This window comes from Rana temporaria, chromosome 12 (assembly GCF_905171775.1).
Source record: "Rana temporaria chromosome 12, aRanTem1.1, whole genome shotgun sequence".
NCBI lineage: Eukaryota > Metazoa > Chordata > Amphibia > Anura > Ranidae > Rana > Rana temporaria.
Window position 1 is genome coordinate 19814366 of NC_053500.1, and position 17168 is coordinate 19831533.

General features: G+C 45.4%; 2 protein-coding genes across 2 annotated transcripts; one reads left to right on the forward strand and one right to left on the reverse strand.

Moving 5' to 3' along the window:
* Positions 1-291: 291 nt before the first annotated feature.
* MTG2 (mitochondrial ribosome associated GTPase 2) lies at positions 292-15323 on the reverse strand. The gene is made up of 7 exons (XM_040329844.1): positions 15222-15323; positions 12507-12722; positions 11544-11691; positions 10053-10168; positions 6839-7057; positions 5159-5297; positions 292-994 (listed from the first exon to the last, which is right to left on the reverse strand). Exons 1-7 carry the CDS (start codon positions 15264-15266, stop codon positions 603-605), a joined length of 1275 nt encoding a protein of 424 aa, XP_040185778.1. The 5' UTR covers positions 15267-15323; the 3' UTR covers positions 292-602.
* An 83-nt stretch (positions 15324-15406) lies between these two features.
* Positions 15407-16426, forward strand: LENG1 (leukocyte receptor cluster member 1). The gene has a single exon (XM_040329845.1). It carries the CDS (start codon positions 15536-15538, stop codon positions 16316-16318), a length of 783 nt encoding a protein of 260 aa, XP_040185779.1. The 5' UTR covers positions 15407-15535; the 3' UTR covers positions 16319-16426.
* Positions 16427-17168: the final 742 nt, after the last annotated feature.

Below are 17168 nucleotides of genomic sequence, written 5' to 3' on the forward strand. Positions count from 1 at the left end.
TTACGCAAACGACGTAAATTTTTAAATTTCGACGCGGGAACGACGGCCATACTGAACATTGGTTGCCCCTCGGGGGCAACTTTACGCGTCGCAAATCTAACATAAACGTCGTAACTTCACTGCGTCGACCGCGCGTACGTTCGGGAATTCGCGTATTTTGCTAATTTGCATACTCGACGGGGAAAACGACACCTAGCGGCGAAAAAAATAAATGCATTTAAGATCCGACAGCGTAAGAGCCTTACGTCTGTCGGATCTAATGGATATCTATGCGTAACTGATTCTAAGAATCAGTCGCATAGATGCGACGGCCCAGATTAGGACTTACGACGGCGTACATTGCGTTGCGCCGTCGTAAGCCCTTTGAGGATCTGGGCCAATGTTGGTACTAATGCATATTACAAAGCACACACTGCCAGCTACTGGTACTTTTAGGTATTGCAGAAAATACTCCTAGCCAGTAACAGACAATCGGTATGTATTTGTATGCAGACATTTTTATAAGAAGTATATATTGATAAGATGAAAAATGTGCAATGAATCAGTGTCTAAGTCATTCAAATGCTTTCCTTTCTGGCAGCTGGCACGGTTTGCCATTTGTACTACCAGCCAGAATACTTCTCCGTCTTCCTTGCTCCAGTCCTCTGTCCATCATACAACTCTCGGATACAGAGGATCAGTTCTTCGGCGTTCTCTCCGGTCAGAGCAGACACTGCGATGATTTTGCCGCCCACCTCCTGTCGCAGGTTGGCGAGTGTCTTCCCGGCTTCGGGAAGGTCTATTTTGTTGGCCACGACGATGTGAGGTCGCTGGGTGAGGTTCTCATCAAACTGGCTCAGCTCGTACTGCAGGGAGCGCATCTGGGTCCAGGGCTCAGGGTGTGCCAGGTCCAACACATAGAGGAGAATGCGGCACCTCTCAATGTGCCGAAGGAAAGACAGGCCCAAACCCCGGTTCTGGTGAGCTCCTTCTATGATGCCGGGGACATCCGCCACTGAGAGGCCAACAAGAGAGAAGGGGGTTACCGTTTATCTTATTTTAGTACGTTGGGCACTTCCTCTGTATTGCTTTACAGTGGACATCATTCACATCAGTTCCTGCCCCCCGAAGGAGTTCACAATCTACCCACCCAACCATAGACATACCCACACAGTACAACTAATGTCATTAGAAACCAAGTACAGTAAAACCTTGGGTTGCGAGCATAATTCGTTCCAGAAACATGCTTGTAATCCAAAGCACTTGTATATCAAAGCGAATTTCCCCATAAGAAATAATGGAAATTTAGATGATTCGTTCCACAACCATTTATTTATAAGTCCTTCAGTTTATAGTCCATATAAATAGATTATAGCAATGTGATCGGTTGTGTAACCAAGAAATGTCCATCCACAAATGGAAGCCTCCACAAGGGGATTAGGGTCCTTTCACACGGAGCGGACCGTTTTTGCGTCCGCTCCGTGTGTGTCCGTCGGCTCAGCGGGGATCATCCGTAATCCCCACTGAGCTGTCCATGGACAGGGCGGTCCCCGCACACTGTGCAGAGACCGCCCTGTCTCTCCTCCGCTCTCCCCTATGGGGAATCGGATGAATACGGACCGTCTGTCCGTATTCATCCGATCCGATCCGCCGGACGGAAGAAAAATAGGGTTTTCTTCCGTCCAAAAAAACGGATCTTTACGGACGCAGACATTAGCGGATGCATCATCCGCTAACGTCTGCAATCCCATAGGGATGCATTACAAGTCCGTAAACAAACTTGTAAAAAACAGACGAACGGTCCGCACATGTGAAAGGGGCCTTAGAAGCAAAATCCAGATGGAGCTACAGAGTATAAAAGAGAAGAGATGCGCCTCTAAGTGTAGCAATATGTTGCTAAATGTTGTACCTCCATTAACTGTAACCATATTGCAACACTTAGAAGCGCCTCTCTTCTCTTTTATACTTACCGTATTTATCGGCGTATAACGCGCATTTTTTTCCCCTTAAAATCAGGGGGAAATCGTGGGGGCGCATTATACGCCGATCCGCGCTGTCTCTGAGCGCCACCGCCGACATATACCAAGCGCAGTACACTCGGCTAGGCTCGGCCACGCTCGGCTCCTCTCGCATAAAGGCTAGAAGGCGGCACAGGGCGTGACCGCGAGCGGAGCGTGGCCGAGCCTAGCGCTCAGAGACAGAGCGGGAGAAGCGGGGAGGACACCACCAAGGCCGCAGACGGACGCCGGACCGGACAAGGCCGCCGGCAAGACACCAACGAGGGGCATTCAAACTGTAAGTAATTTATTTTTTTTCCCTGAAATTTCCCTTCTAGACTTGGGGTGCGCGCTATACCCAGATAAATACGATAGTTGTGACATGACGCTACTTGTATATCAAGACATCGCTTGTATATCAAGTCAAAAGTTATTTAAACATTTTGCTTGTCTTGCAAAACGCTCTCAAACCAAGGTTTTACTGTAACCCGATTGCATGCTTCTGATTTGTAGGACACCAATACATTCAAACACAAAACACAACATACAACACTTCAAATACACATTTTCCATAATGAGACTCAAACCAAGGATACAGAATTGTGAAGAAAAAGTTCTAACCATTAAAGCGGAGCTCCACCCTAAAGTGGAACTTCCGCTCATCGGAAACCTCCCCCCTCCGGTGTCTGTACAGAGGTCAATTGGTAGATCGACTTCCGTACAACCTCCTTGCCCATTCATGGATTGAAATTAGACCAGCTCAGGAGGGACTAAGAGGGTTTTTTTTTTTAGATAAGACAGGAAGTCTGCCACCGGACAGCTCTGAATTTGTGACAAGATCAACAATTGCATTTAATATGACAAAATGCTTCCAATGTATGTTAAAGCGGTGTTACACCCAAGAATGGAACTTCCACTTTTTGGAATCCTCCCCCCCTCCGGTGTCACATTTGGCACCTTTCAGGGGGGAGAAGAGAGAAGATACCTGTCTAATACAGTTATTTGCTCCCACTTCTGGGCATAGATCACTGCAGTGACCTAAGCCACGTCTGATGCTTACACCGTCTGCCCCGCTGTCTTCTGGGATACACACAGGTCCCAGAAGACAGCAGGGACCAGTGGGATCGCACATGCGCAGTAGGGAACCAGGAAGTGAAGCCGCAAGGCTTTACTTCCTCATTCCCTTACTGAAGATGGCGGTGGCAGCACCCGAGAGAAAGATCGGTTTCGGGTGTCGGCATCACGGGCGCCCAGAACAGGTAAGTGTCCATATATTGAAAGTCACCAGTATTTGTAGCGGCTGACTCCGCTTTAAGCAGACCAAAAGGGAGAAGCTCACTGTAAGCATCCACATACACTTTAACAAAAATAGTCCTTCAGCACCACCACATGGCTGCAACTAGTAAATGGCTTTTTTTTGTACTGTGAAAGAATAGCACTTGTAAATTATACTTTAAATATATCTTAACAGTAACTATCTATCTACTGTGTATATATATATATATATATATATATATATATATATATATATATATATATATATTTACTTTTATCCTTTACAACCTTTTTTGTATTTTCACATTTATGTCCCTTTTACATTGGGCAGTGGAGGTGCGGTGACAGTATAGCAGCGCTATTTTTAGCGCCGATATACCGTCGTATTTACCGCGATATTCGGGCGCTAGCGGTGCAGTTTTAACCCCCACTAGCAGGCAAAAAAGGGTTAATACCGCCCGCAATGCGCCTCTGCAGAGGCGCATTGCGGGCGGTATCACCGCGGTTTCCCATTGATTTCAATGGGAAGGCGCGGTTAAAGGAGCGGTAAACACTGTGCTCCTATACCGCTCCAAAGATGCGGCTAAGAGGACTTTTGGAGTGGTCCTGCTAGCGCACCGCTTCAGTGTGAAAGCCTTCGAGCTTTCACATTGAAGCCTGCAGGGCATGATTTTTTCATGCGGTATAGCAGCGCTATTTTTAGCGCTGTACCGCATGAAAAACGCCTCAATGAGAAAGGGGCCTAAGAGGGTATGGACTTAATTTTACATATGCTATAACATTAGTTGCATTAGAAAGTATCTAGTCTTAGCATTTCACTATACAGTGGGGGAAATAATGATTTGATCCCCTGCAGATTTTGTAACTTTGCTCACTTACACAGAAATGAAAGGTCTATAATTTTTATCATAGGTGTATTTTAAATAACAGAGACAGAATACCAACTAAAAATCCAGAAAATACACACGATAAAAATGCTATAAATTGAGTTGCGTAAAATAAGTGAGTAAAATAAGTATTTGATCCCCAAGCAAAACATGATTTAGTTCTTGGTGGAGAAACCCTTGTTGGCAAGCACAGAGGTCAGACGTTCATCTAAGCTCATGCTCCTTGCTGATTGGAGAGATGAGGGCATGTTGGACCTCTGCAGCATTGTGGCAGGGGACAGGCTCTACTAATCAGGCTGTAGCTACTTTAATAATAAACAAAACTATAAGAAAGTTCAATCAGGTTTTAAGGCTCCATTCATAGAGACATACCAGCTGATGCTTTATCACTACCATGACAGGGAAAGAGAAAAATAGCTTATATCTTATCAATAGACCAGGACCTCTACTAAACGCATGCCACCGTAATAATTCTGCATTCTCTTAATGCTGAAATAAGCAAGCAGCATGGAGAGGCCAAGATCGTCAAAGCAGAACAAATTATCTTTTCATGGAAGGTACGCTTAAAGTGGTAGTAAACTCTGTACTACCACTTTCACTTACAGGTAAGCCTATAATAAGGCTTACCTGTAAGTATAAAGAATATCTCCTAAACCTGTACGATTAAGGAGATTTTCCCCTCGCAATGTGCCGCTGCAATTGCAGCGGCGCATGCGCAGCGGGGATCTTCGGCTAAAGGCTCGGCAGCCGCCGGACCTTGCCGGACAGAAGTCTCCCGCCAATCACAGTGCTGGAGCGGCGATACCCAGAGGACACCCTGAGGCAAGATGACATCTCCCTCGGCGTGGACCAGGTAAGTTCTCCTAACCTCGTTTCAAGGTAAGTATTTCATAATTATGGCTTTTGCTTTTCAGGTATGAAAAAAAAAAACAGCAGAGGCTTTACTACCGCTTTAAACTCCTACGTGTCATTTTATTCCTGGAAGTCAAACATTTCTTTCGGAGACAAGCCTGGACTTACCTGCAATCTGTTCATAGTCTTGGTAACGGATGACGCCAACATGGGGGTTGAGGGTGGTGAAAGGGTATGCTGCCACAGCTGGTCGGGCATTGGAAAGAACACGTAACAGAGAAGACTTTCCAGCATTAGGAAAACCAACCTAGAAGAGAACAGTGTGCTTGTTTTAGGAGGCCTTTATTAGGATTTTTAAATACAGGAATACATTTATAATAAAGGTGACAGGGGTGCTGCAGTCTGCCCATAAGTGCTGATTTCCAGGCAGGATATCAGGGCTGATATTTCTGCCCCTGCTTCCGAATGCAGCACCAGACTGCAGGTAAACCTATATTAAGGCTTACCTGTAGGTGCTGGAAATATCTCTGAAAACTTACACGGTTTAGGAGATATTTACAATGACCCCGTACCCCGATGTCTTAGGAGCATGCGCACTTTAGAAAGGGCATGCTGTGCCGTTTCTAGAGGGGTCATGCCGTGAGTGACTTCACGCAACTCCGCCCAGTCACAGAGCCGGAGTCCGCGGCCCCGGAAGGAAGAAGGGTGAAGAATGGACGTGTGCTGCACAGGGGACAGCGGTGACATTGCAGGCTTTGGTTTCAGGTAAGTGACACATAATGGGCTACTATGCGATGCATAGTAGCCCATTATGCTTTACCTTTGCAGGGAAATAAAGAGGAAGTAAAACATTGTTTCTTTTTGAAGCTCTGTTTCTTCATCTGCAGTTCAAAGGGATCAAATGTTCCTCTGTTTAACTCCTTAATTTACTCTAATCAGCCTTAATTAAAGCGGAGGTCCACTTTAAAAAAAATAAAAATTAAAAAAAAAAATTAAAAACCAGCAGCTACAAATACAGCAGCTGCTGACTTTTAATAAATGGACACTTACCTGTCCAGAGTGCCCGCGATGTCGGCAGCTGAGGCCGAGCAATCGCTCGTCTCTCGGCTGCCATCCTCTGTGAGGGAATCAGAAAATGAAGCCTTCACTTCGCGGTTCCCTAACGCGCATGCGCAAATCGCGCTGCGCGTCTTCACTGGTCCCCGCTGTGTTCTGGGAGCTGTGTCTCCCAGAAGACCACGGGCGCACAGAGTAGGCGCCGGAAGTGGCGTAGATCACAGAGGTGATCTATGCCAGGAAGTGGGAGAAAATACCTGTATTAGACAGGTATCTGCTTCCCCCTCCCCCTGAAAGGTGCCAAATGTGACACTGGATGGGGGGAGGATTCCAAAAAGTAAAAGTTTAATTTTTGTGTGGAACTCCGCTTTAAGGCCCTATGCTCCTCCATTTAATTATTTCCTACTTTTTTTTTATGGTTCACGTCTATTTTATAAACGATAAACTTTTTTTTGTTTGCTTTGTTAGTGAATATTTTTACACACACATTTTCACATTGAAAAAGCGCAAAATAATAAAAAAATATGTTTTATTTAATCTGTAAATAACTTTTCAATGCTTTGTACCATTGCTGACAGCTGAAGTGAAAACAAAAACCATTGCGGTAGGTATCCATGAGTACATAAAAAAAGTATCAGTACTCGTAAAAAAATAAAAAACATTTGGTATCAGTGCATCCCTAATTTTTATAATACAACGTTTTCAGATTCCTGAGATACAGAGAATGCAGAGAGAAGGGATTTAATTTTTTTTTTTGCAGAAACAGACTTTAAACTAAGAGTACAACAATACCATGCCAGCATGCGCCATGGTCTTCAGTTCCAGCTGGAGTGACTTCTCTTCTCCCAGTTCTCCGGGTATTGTAGTTACTGGGGCTCGGTTCTCATTGCTGAGGAAGAACCGGTTTCCTTTTCCACCCATCCCACCGTGAACAGCTACAAACTCCTCGCCTGAGGTGGAGAGATCTGCAAGGACCACACCATCTTCCTTCACCAGCGTTCCGATTGGAACCTAAAAATGTACAGAAAGTTTCATCTCGTCACAGCTAATCTCTATTTAATTTGTAATAAAAACATCTTTGCTATTCTGAAGCTTCCCTCCAACCAGTTTGCATATTACTCTATATATACTGTGATTCTGTACTTGCCAAATATGCTGCGGAAATCTCCCTCCACTGGAGTCTGGCAGCAGCCATTTTAACTGTGGGCAGCTGAAGCTGCTATCTGTTCACTTCCTAGATTTACACAGACACACCCCCTTCAACTCTCATTAGCCCTCTTATGGCTCATCCCCTCTCCCTTCCTGGCAAACTCTCACAAGAGTGAGAGAGAGAGAGAGCTGTGCACGATGTCATAAGCCTAGGCTAATGACCAGACAAGAAACAGTAAGTGGGCTGTATAAGGTATTTACTGACAGATTTTTTTTTTTTACTATCCAAAGTTAAAACAACAAGGGAAAGTTGAAAAAATGACGGAAGGATCCTCTTTAAAGAAGAACTTCTGTCTAGACAGTTTTCAGTGGCAAGCAGCAAAACTCCTGGTATCAGGAGCCTTGATGGGTGGAATATGCTGACCACCGACTCCTAGACTATGTACTAATTCTGGAGTAAAAATTAATATATGTAAGGAGTGCCCTCTTTTCCAAAAAATACTATGTGATGTAAATACAAAAAAAATAAAAATAGTGACCCCCTAGTGGGACTATTGCATATGACACCAGATATATATGAGATATGACATGAAAGCGGTATGTGCAACCAGTGACCTCTAGTGGTTACAAAACTTATAACACACACACACACACACACACATACGGTATATAGATATATAGCTATATATCAAGCAAAGTCCATTAATCCAGTGGTATCTTCTGTGAACCAATCCAACGGTGAATGATAACAATGGAGAATATTGCCTTGCTGCTTTTGCCAGAAGTCTGCACAAAACTTATAGTGAAATTACAGGCATGCCCTGCTTCATGAATAGACATGTTTGATACTCTAGATCTCTTGTACATCTAAAGAAATTTCAGGGTTGCTTTTAACCCCCCACAGGCGGCCGAAGAAGGAGTTAAAAGCGCCGGTGTTGCGGCGCTTTGGAAGCGTTTTTCAGGCGCTTCGGAGGAGCTGTCCATTCATTCTAATGGGCAGGAGTGGTTTAGAAGCGCTGTATATGGCATTCCCAAACCGCCCCAAAGATGCTGCTTGCAGGACTTTTTTTCCCGTCCTGCAAGTGCACCGCCCCAGTGTGAAAGTACTCAGCCTTTCACACTGGGGTGGCTTGAGAGGCAGTTTTCAGGCGCTATTTTTAGCGATAAAATACCTGAAAACTGCCTTCGGTGTGAAAGGGGTCTTAAAGCGGAGTTCTGGCCACAATTTCACTTTTTATATATAAATACCCCTGTAATACACAAGCTTAATGTATTCTAGTAAAGTTAGTCTGTAAACTAAGGTCAGTTTTGTTAGGTTGTTACAGCATTTAGACACTTTATAAAATAGAAATTGACTGGGGCCATCTTAAGTGTGGGCATCATGAAGCCAGACTGTATGACTTCCTGGATTTCAGCCTTGCAGATCTCGCACATGCTCAGTGCTGCACAAGCAGTGTCAGATCAGGTTTCAGCACCTGTACTGTCCAAGTCACATGATTCTTCGAGACTGGGGAGTGCACAGACTCCTGGAAAGTTACACCCACTACATTCCCAGGAGTCTGTGCGGTGTAGGTTAGGAAGCTTAAGCACCTAGGAAGCATTAAGCACCAGGAAGTGGGAAGATTAACTATTCTGCCTAGCAACAACACTTTGGAGGCATCTAAAAAAAAAAAAAAAAAATTTCGTAAAGGACTAATGACATTTTTTTAAAACTACTGATGTATTGTTATATTTATGGGTGGAACTCCACTTTAAGCTTGCTGAAAACCTTCTAATCTATAGTATAAAGTTCCCAGGAAGCAAATTATTTTGTTATTGCCATAACAGATGTTAAAAGATGCAGCAATATACTTCTCGCAGAAAATGATGCAAAATTCTCCCTCGCCAGGCAGCCACATGACCAAATGCCAACTGGTCATGTTATCTCAGCTGATGGGGAGGGTCAGAGTAAAGATATAGCCACTGATTGGCCATCTCTGCATGAATGTAATTTCCCTAAGACCCCTTTCACACTGGAGCGTATTGCAGGCGCTATAGCGTTAGAAATAGCGCCTGCAATACGCCCTTAAAAATCTGTCCCTATTCACTCCAGTGTGAAAGCCCTAGGGGCTTTCACACTGGAGCGGTGCGCTAGCAGGACGGTAAAAAAAAGTCCTGCTAGTCGCATCTTTGGAGCGGTGTGTTTACCGCTCCTCCTCCGCTGCAGCGCGGCTATACCGCCCGCAATGCGCTGCTTCAAAGCAATAAAGTCTCCCTTTAATCCCAGCATAGTACACTATGAGGGGAATTTATGAAAACTAGAGCGTAAAATGTGGAGCAACCAATCGACTTCTGGCGAGGGAGAATTTTGCATCATTTTCTGCGAGAAGTATATTGGTGCATCTTTTAACCCTTTCTCGGCCACTAGCGGGGGTGTAAATGCACCCCGCTATCGGCCGAAATGCGCCACAAATCCGCCCATAGCGTCGGCGGTAAAAATAGTGGTGTTTTACCGCCGACGCTATGGGCGGCACAGTGTGAAAGGGCTCTTAACCTTTTCTTTTGAGATAGTAGGTCCCGTGATCTCAGCTTAAGTAGCTTAGGGCAGTGGTCATCAACCCTGTCCTCAGGGCCCACTAACATGCCAGGTTTTATGTATTACCTTGGGGAGATGCAGACTAGAATACTGCAATCACTGAGGAGCAAATGATATCACCTGTGATGTATTTCAGTTATCTTGCAAACCTGGCCTGTTAGTGGGCCCTGAGGACAGGGTTGATGACCACTGGCTTAGGGGACTGATGATGTCTATTTCTTCTTGCACCAGTGATATTACCCTGATGAGCTGAACAACTGCACCAGGCTACTGGGCACTTACCTTAATAAAGACATCATCTCCACCTCTTCCGTAGCAGTTCTTGCTGCGCCCTGGTCGTCCGTCAATACCCCGGTATTGAGGAACAATGGAGGCCAAAGACTTCACAGAGGGATCCACTGGAAAGTAAAAATAATCCAGAGACATTATAGAGACAATCCTGAAAACTATTTCACAGGTTAATAAATCACAATGTTTCCCATATATGCCAATATGTAAAACACAGTATACTAAAAATAAAGAAAACACGTCACTTGTCAATCACTCCCCAGGAGGTGAAGACCTAAAATTTTGTAAAACTGGAGCATACAAAATGTGGAGTGGCTGTGCATGACAACCATTCGCTTCTATCTTCAGCTTGTTCAAGTGAAACTAAACCCATAAATTTAACATTTCATAAAACAGTTACATCCCCAGCATGCCGGGAATGCCAACTGTCACATTTGCTTGTGCTCTCAACCAAACTGACAAACCATGAAATAGCTGATGTCAGAACTGATCACATACAGTATGCAGCACCATGACAGTTGCAGATCAAACAGAAGCCAAGATGGCAGCTTCCTTGGCTGAAAAGAAAAGGAGTTTTGCTTTAAGCTTTTTAAAATGAAAGACAGAAGCTGATTGGTTGCCATGTACAACTGCTTCACATTTTACGCTCTAGTTTTCATAAATTCCCCTCATAGTGTACTATGCTGGGATTAAAGGGGGACTTTATTGCTTTTGGGCCAATTATATTATACTTCATTTTTTACCCCTATAAATTCTATTTAGAAAGCAAAAAGCTAAAAATCAATATATATTTTTTTTTTATTCTGATCATAATCAATATAGAAAGAAAGGAGGAATATATGAAACCACTATATATTAGAGCTGCACGATTAATCGCGGAGAGAATCGTGATTTCCCCGCGGGATGACCCGCGATTCTTCTGTTTCACGGCCGGTTCCACGTAACCAGCGTGGAACGCAAATGGCGCAGATATTGGAACCGACGTCAGCAGCCTGCGCCACTGGATGGATGCCTGGGCTTCTCTTGCAGATCTATACAACTGTAGTGTGTATCCATGCGCCACCCAGTGGTTGCCGGCGGTACTGCTTCTGATGTATTAATCTTTCTCACAGTTCTGTACAACTGTGTGTATCCATGCCCCACCCAATGGTTGCTGGCGGTACTGCTTCTGATGTATAAAAAAAGAGACCAGTGATATGTCTATAATGTTAAAGACCATATAACTCCTATGAAAAAAGCAGAATCAAAGTGGCTCTGAACAGGGCTCCTAACCTCGAAACGCGTCAGCCACTGGAAATGTCTTCCCTAAGCTGGGATTGGCGCAGTGGACCAGAGTGTGAGGGTCACTGTGGATATTGATGAGCAATATGCCATGTGCTACTTGTGAGTACATAGTTGTTTTATTTCTTCAATAAAAAGTTTTTTATACGGTAATGCGCAAGGCTGGTGCTTCCCCTTCTGTTCTTCCACCAGAAAGCAAAGTACCTTTAATTATCACGTGTCCTCCATTTCCTCCATCCCCTCCATCTGGTCCTCCAAATTCCTTCCGAGGCTCACTGTGAAAACAGCAGGCTCCGTCTCCACCGGCTCCTCCCGCTACTTTAACTCTACGGTGATCAACAAAGTAACGAGTCTAAAAACAAACAAAAAATAAATACCGACTTCTTTTATTTTTAGGCCAATTGTGTATTTTCAGTAGTATGCTGTCCCTTGGGATCCCGAAATTACTGATACGCTGTCCCTTGGGATCCCGAAATAATGATACGCTGTCCCTTGGGATCCCAAAATAATGGTATGCTGTCCCTTGGGATCCCAAAATAATGATACGCTGTCCCTTGGGATCCCAAAATAATGATACGCTGTACCTTGGGATCCCAAAATAATGATACGCTGTACCTTGGGATCCCAAAATAATGATACGCTGTACCTTGGGATCCCAAAATAATGATACGCTGTCCCTTGGGATCCCAAAATAATGATACGCTCTCCCTTGGGATCCCAAAACCATGGTACGCTCTCCCTTGGGATCCCAAAACCATGGTACGCTCTCCCTTGGGATCCCAAAATAATGGTATGCTGTCCCTTGGGATCCCAAAAAAATGATACGCTGTACCTTGGGATCCCAAAATAATGATAGGCTGTCCCTTGGGATCCCAAAAAAATGATATGCTGTACCTTGGAATCCCAAAATAATGGTATGTTGTCCCTTGCAATGCCAAAATACTGGTATGCAGCTGCCAAGGATTCCATTATACTAGTATGTGGTCCCTTGGAATCCCAGAACAACGATATGCTGTCTATTGGTTTCCTAGAGCAATGACACGCTGATACTTTAGTTTAGAGAACGACGACACCTTTTAGAAAGGACTACCTCTATTTTTATGTCAGTGTTTAGTGAGATTATATAGAGAAATAAGAGAAAGGAGATAATTCTCCGGAGTTCCTTACCAGCTTCTTCTCACTTAGCTCCCTCTTCCTCTTGGTGTAGGGTTCTTTCTTGGCATATAGTGAGATGTCAGTGGACAGGGGGCGGTGATGCGACCCAAGCTGGGCCGGCAGCGAGGACGGAAAATGAATGCCTTGGCAAATGACAGCTTGGCACCATCGAACCTGGTCGGACAAGGCGCGAAGACGAGACAATAGCTGCACCGCCAACATCGCTACCTGTAAAAAGAAGAAATAAACACTGATAGTGGGGTTTCAATAGAATTCAAGTAGTGCTGAAGATTACTAGTTGCTGCTTTCTGTGCCCCCTAAAAGACCCTTCATATCTTATCAAAGATAACCTGTCATAAAGAGCTTATGTCACATGGCGGACGTTTTGCCCCCTATGTGATATAAATTAAGTTTTAGTGAAAAAAAGTGTTAAAATTAGGGTTACACCCAAGCACTTGGAACCCCCCCCCCCAAAAAAAAAATATTAATTTGATATCACATACACAATAGTCAACTTCCCCTAAACTACACATGTAGGAGATTGCTGCACACGTCGGAGTAAAAGCAATAATACTAGGGCCAAGGTTCATAGCGCTGGAAGGTTTACCCCCCATCCCCCCCCCCCCCATGACCAGGCAATTTATTTGCGATACGGCACTGCGTTAATTTAACTGACAAGTGCGACGCTGTACCCAAATAAAATGTATGTCCTTTTTTTTTCCACAAATAGAGCTTTCTTTTGGTGGTATTTGATCACCTCTGCGGTTTTTAGTTTTTGCGCTATAAACAAAAAAAAGACTGACAATTAAAAAAATATATATATATTTTTTTTTTACTTTCTGCTATAAAACACATCCAATGAAAAATTTGAAAAAATCTGCTACAGATTTTTGTTAAAAAAAATCCCAATAAGCGCATTATGATTGGTTTGCGCAAAAGTTATCGCGTCTACAAACTATGGGATAGATTTTGGGAATTTTTATCTATTTTTTACTAGTAATGGCGACCACCAGCGAATTATAGCGGGACTGCGATATTGCGGCAGACAACTTGGACACCTGACAGTTTTTGGGGACCATGGACAGCAATACAGTGACCAGTGCTAAAAATATGCACTGTCACTGTACTAATGACACTGGCAGGAAAGGGGGTTAACATTAGGGGCGGTCAAAGGGTTCGACGTGTTCCTAGGGGATGCTTCCTAACTGTGTAGGGGGTGCTTGTAATATGGGAAGACAGAGATCCGTGTTCCTGCTTAGCAGAAACACCAAGGGCCAAACTCCCCTTTACGGTTGCCTATCCCTGTTGTAGGGGAAACCGGCAGTGAAGGCTTGCGTCTTCACAGACGATTCCCTACTGCGCATGCGCTTTCTGAATGGGGAAGGAGGGGCCGAACTTCTGACGGACCTCGCTGCAGCAAGGTCAGACGGAAGTGGGGACGGGAACCTGCCAAAAACAGGTACTCGCTCCCCCCCCCCCCCCGAAACGTGGAATTGGAGAGAGGAAGGAGACTGATAAGTAAGGATGAGCTCCGGCGTGTTCGCATAGTACACGTGCCAAGCCCGCCAGGAAGTCGGCACCCGCGCCGCGCTAATCACAGCCAGGCTGACATTTCCCGATATCTGCAGCCGAGCATCGGACAATGTCTGCCTGGCTTTGATTAGCGCAGCGCGGGTGTCGACTTCCTGGCGGGCTCTGCACGTGTTCTATGCGAACACGCCGGAGCTCATCCTTACTGATAAATAGACCTTCCACTTTTGGGTGGAACTCCGCTTTAAAGCCCTTGTTTTACCTACAGGTTAGCCTAAAATAAGGCTTACCTGCAGTTAAAATGAATATCTCCTAAACCGTACACCTTGCACGCAGCCACTGACATCACAATGTTTGGCGGATGCGGCCGAAAAAAAAAAAAAAAGGATCCCACACGCATGCATGGGAGTGACTTCATCGCAACTCCAGCCACCCATAGCGTCGGAGCCGCGAACCCGGAAGACACGCCGTCGGGAAAAGGTCAGCTTCCTCAGCAGTGACCAGGATCACCCCGTTGAAGGTAAGTATTTCATCATGAGCTAGTATGCAGTGCATACTAGCTCATTATGCCTTTGCCTTATCGGTTTTCTTTAAAAAAAAAATTGTGTGGGTATTAGTGGTTATTAAGGATGAGCTCCGGCGTGTTCGCATTGCACACGTGAGGAGCCCGCCAGGAAGTCGGCACCCGCGCTGCGCTAATCACAGCCAGGCAGACATTTCCCGATCTCTGCAGCCGAGCATCGGGAAATGTCTGCCTGGCTGTGATTAGCGCAGCGCGGGTGCCGTCTTCCTGGCGGGCTCCTCACGTGTTCAATGCGAACACGCCGGAGCTCATCCTTAGTGGTTATATTGGCTTTTGGAATTTACAAATGCAGCAATTTAGAAACTGGATGAAGAGTTTAGCGCTGGGAATCACTTTTTGATGGATAAATAATGCATTTTATATACAATTATATAGATCAGAGCAAAATGAGGAGGACAGAGGGACTTTGTTGTGAATGAGGGGCAGTCCCTAGGAATCAAAGGCAATTGGGTGCTATGGGCTATGCTGTCCTGTCTATGGTACCTCATAGAGAGGTATCTCAATATTGTTTAGCTGCTGTGGAACTAACAATCCCAGCCAGGCCACGACGAAAGCAAAGCGCCTCAATCTCCAGTATATAAACTACCACACACCAGCCATTCCCCACAGCTCACCTTCCAGCAGTTCTCATGCTCTACGTTTCCTCCTTCACACAGCATGCATGAGTGTCCTCACTGCTGGAGCCATCTTGCCAGAGCCGCCCTCGTGTAAGTCTATGGCGTTTGGTCTCCAGGAAAATGGCCGCCGACGTGCAGCCAAAGCGTTCCCTTTTGGAGACATACACTCCAAGCATTGTAGAGGCGTGTGACGTCCCACGTGGGAGCCTTCTAGGCTGCCGTAGTGCAGATATCGGCTTGGAGGTGAGTGAGGAAGTGCCTCTGAAAACCAACGCTATCCTTTGCTTTGAAAAACAAGCCTCTAAAAAATAATGAATATTCTGCCCAAGAAAAGCTGGCACGTGCGCAATAAGGACAATGTTGCGCGAGTGCGGAAAGACGAAGCGGAGGCCGCAGAGGAGGAGCGCAAGCGCAGGAAGAGGGCAGAGCTCGCGGAACAAGAGGCCAGGACTGACTTCCTGCGTAAGAAGGCCAGGCAGTCGTTGGCGGGTCCCTCGTGTAGCGACGTGGTTGTGGCGAGCGAAGCGTCGGCTCACGTCAACTTCTTCCAGGATGTGGAGGAAGGAGGCAAAGGGACCAACCGAGGAAACAAGGAGTACGAAGAGGAGAAACTGAAAGAAAAGGAGCGACAAGAGAAAGCCCTGGGCATCCTGACTTACCTGGGGCAAAGCGCGTCAGAGGCCCAGACCCGTCCCCCCTGGTACCAGGACGTCCCGACCCGATCTAAAGATGGCGAAGACGATACCAAGGACGAGAAGCTGAAAGGAAAGCTCGACCCGCTGTGTCAAATGGAGAAATACCTCCACAAAAAGACCGGGGAGAAAAGGAAACGCTCCGAGAAAAAACATAAACAACACAAAAAAACGAAAGAGGAGAAGGCGGCAAAACCATCCATGGAGCAACTGCGGCAGGAACGCCTGAAGAGGGAAGCGGCGGAGAAGGCGCGCGCCAAAGCGTTGCTGTCCGGGAAGAAAAACACTCCCGCTCCGGAGGAGGAAATGGACGATCGGAAGAGACGGTACAACTCGCAGTTCAATCCACAGGCCGTCCGGAAACCCAAAGTACGAGAGGAGCCCTGGAGACCTCGGGATTGAAGAGATGGTGGACTGATTGTGATACTCGTGTAGATTTCTTCTTCTGTACATTTCAGACTAAAAAGACTTTGCGTGCATATGGAACAAATAAAGATGTTTTGGCTGGAAGAACTTGTCTGTTGTGAACTAGAAAATGGCGCTGATTGGCTGCTTCCGTAAATGAAGGCGGAACTAAACCCTCCTGTTGTTTTCAGCCAAGAAGGCTGCCATCTTGGCCTCTGTTTGATCTGCAGTCACCATGGTGCCGCACGTGTGATTGTTTACGACTCCAGCCATTGGATGGTTTGACCGTTTGGTTGAGAGCACAACTAATGTGACAGCTACATTCCCGGTGTTTCGTCAGATTTGGCGACCCGTCAGAATGTGTAACAAAAGTGACGTTCCATCGCTGCCATCTTTCTACACCCGTCCACAGTAAGGATACACTGAGAAGGGGGTGTTTCATCAGATTAGGTGACCCATCAGAATGTGTAACAGAAGTGACGTTTCGTTGTGGCCATCTTGCTACACCCACAGTAAGGATACACTGAGAAGGGGGAAAGCGGACATCTTGTTACACCCACCGGAGTTTTGCATTTTACACTTATTTTTAACAGTAAAGTGAGTTTATATCAGGGGTAGAAAAGAGAAACAAGTGCGGGACTTTAAATGAAGCATGTGCGGGAAACTGTTTACAATAAATGGGGGGAATGAATCAAAGATAATAAATCTGGAATAGGTTTAAATATTTTATTACTTTCACATAATGCACCGTCCATGACTATATTGCACTATTGAAGAAATAGATAAACATATATGTTTCACAGATTAGTTGGGGGACAAGGTACGTGGGCAGTGACCCAAATATATA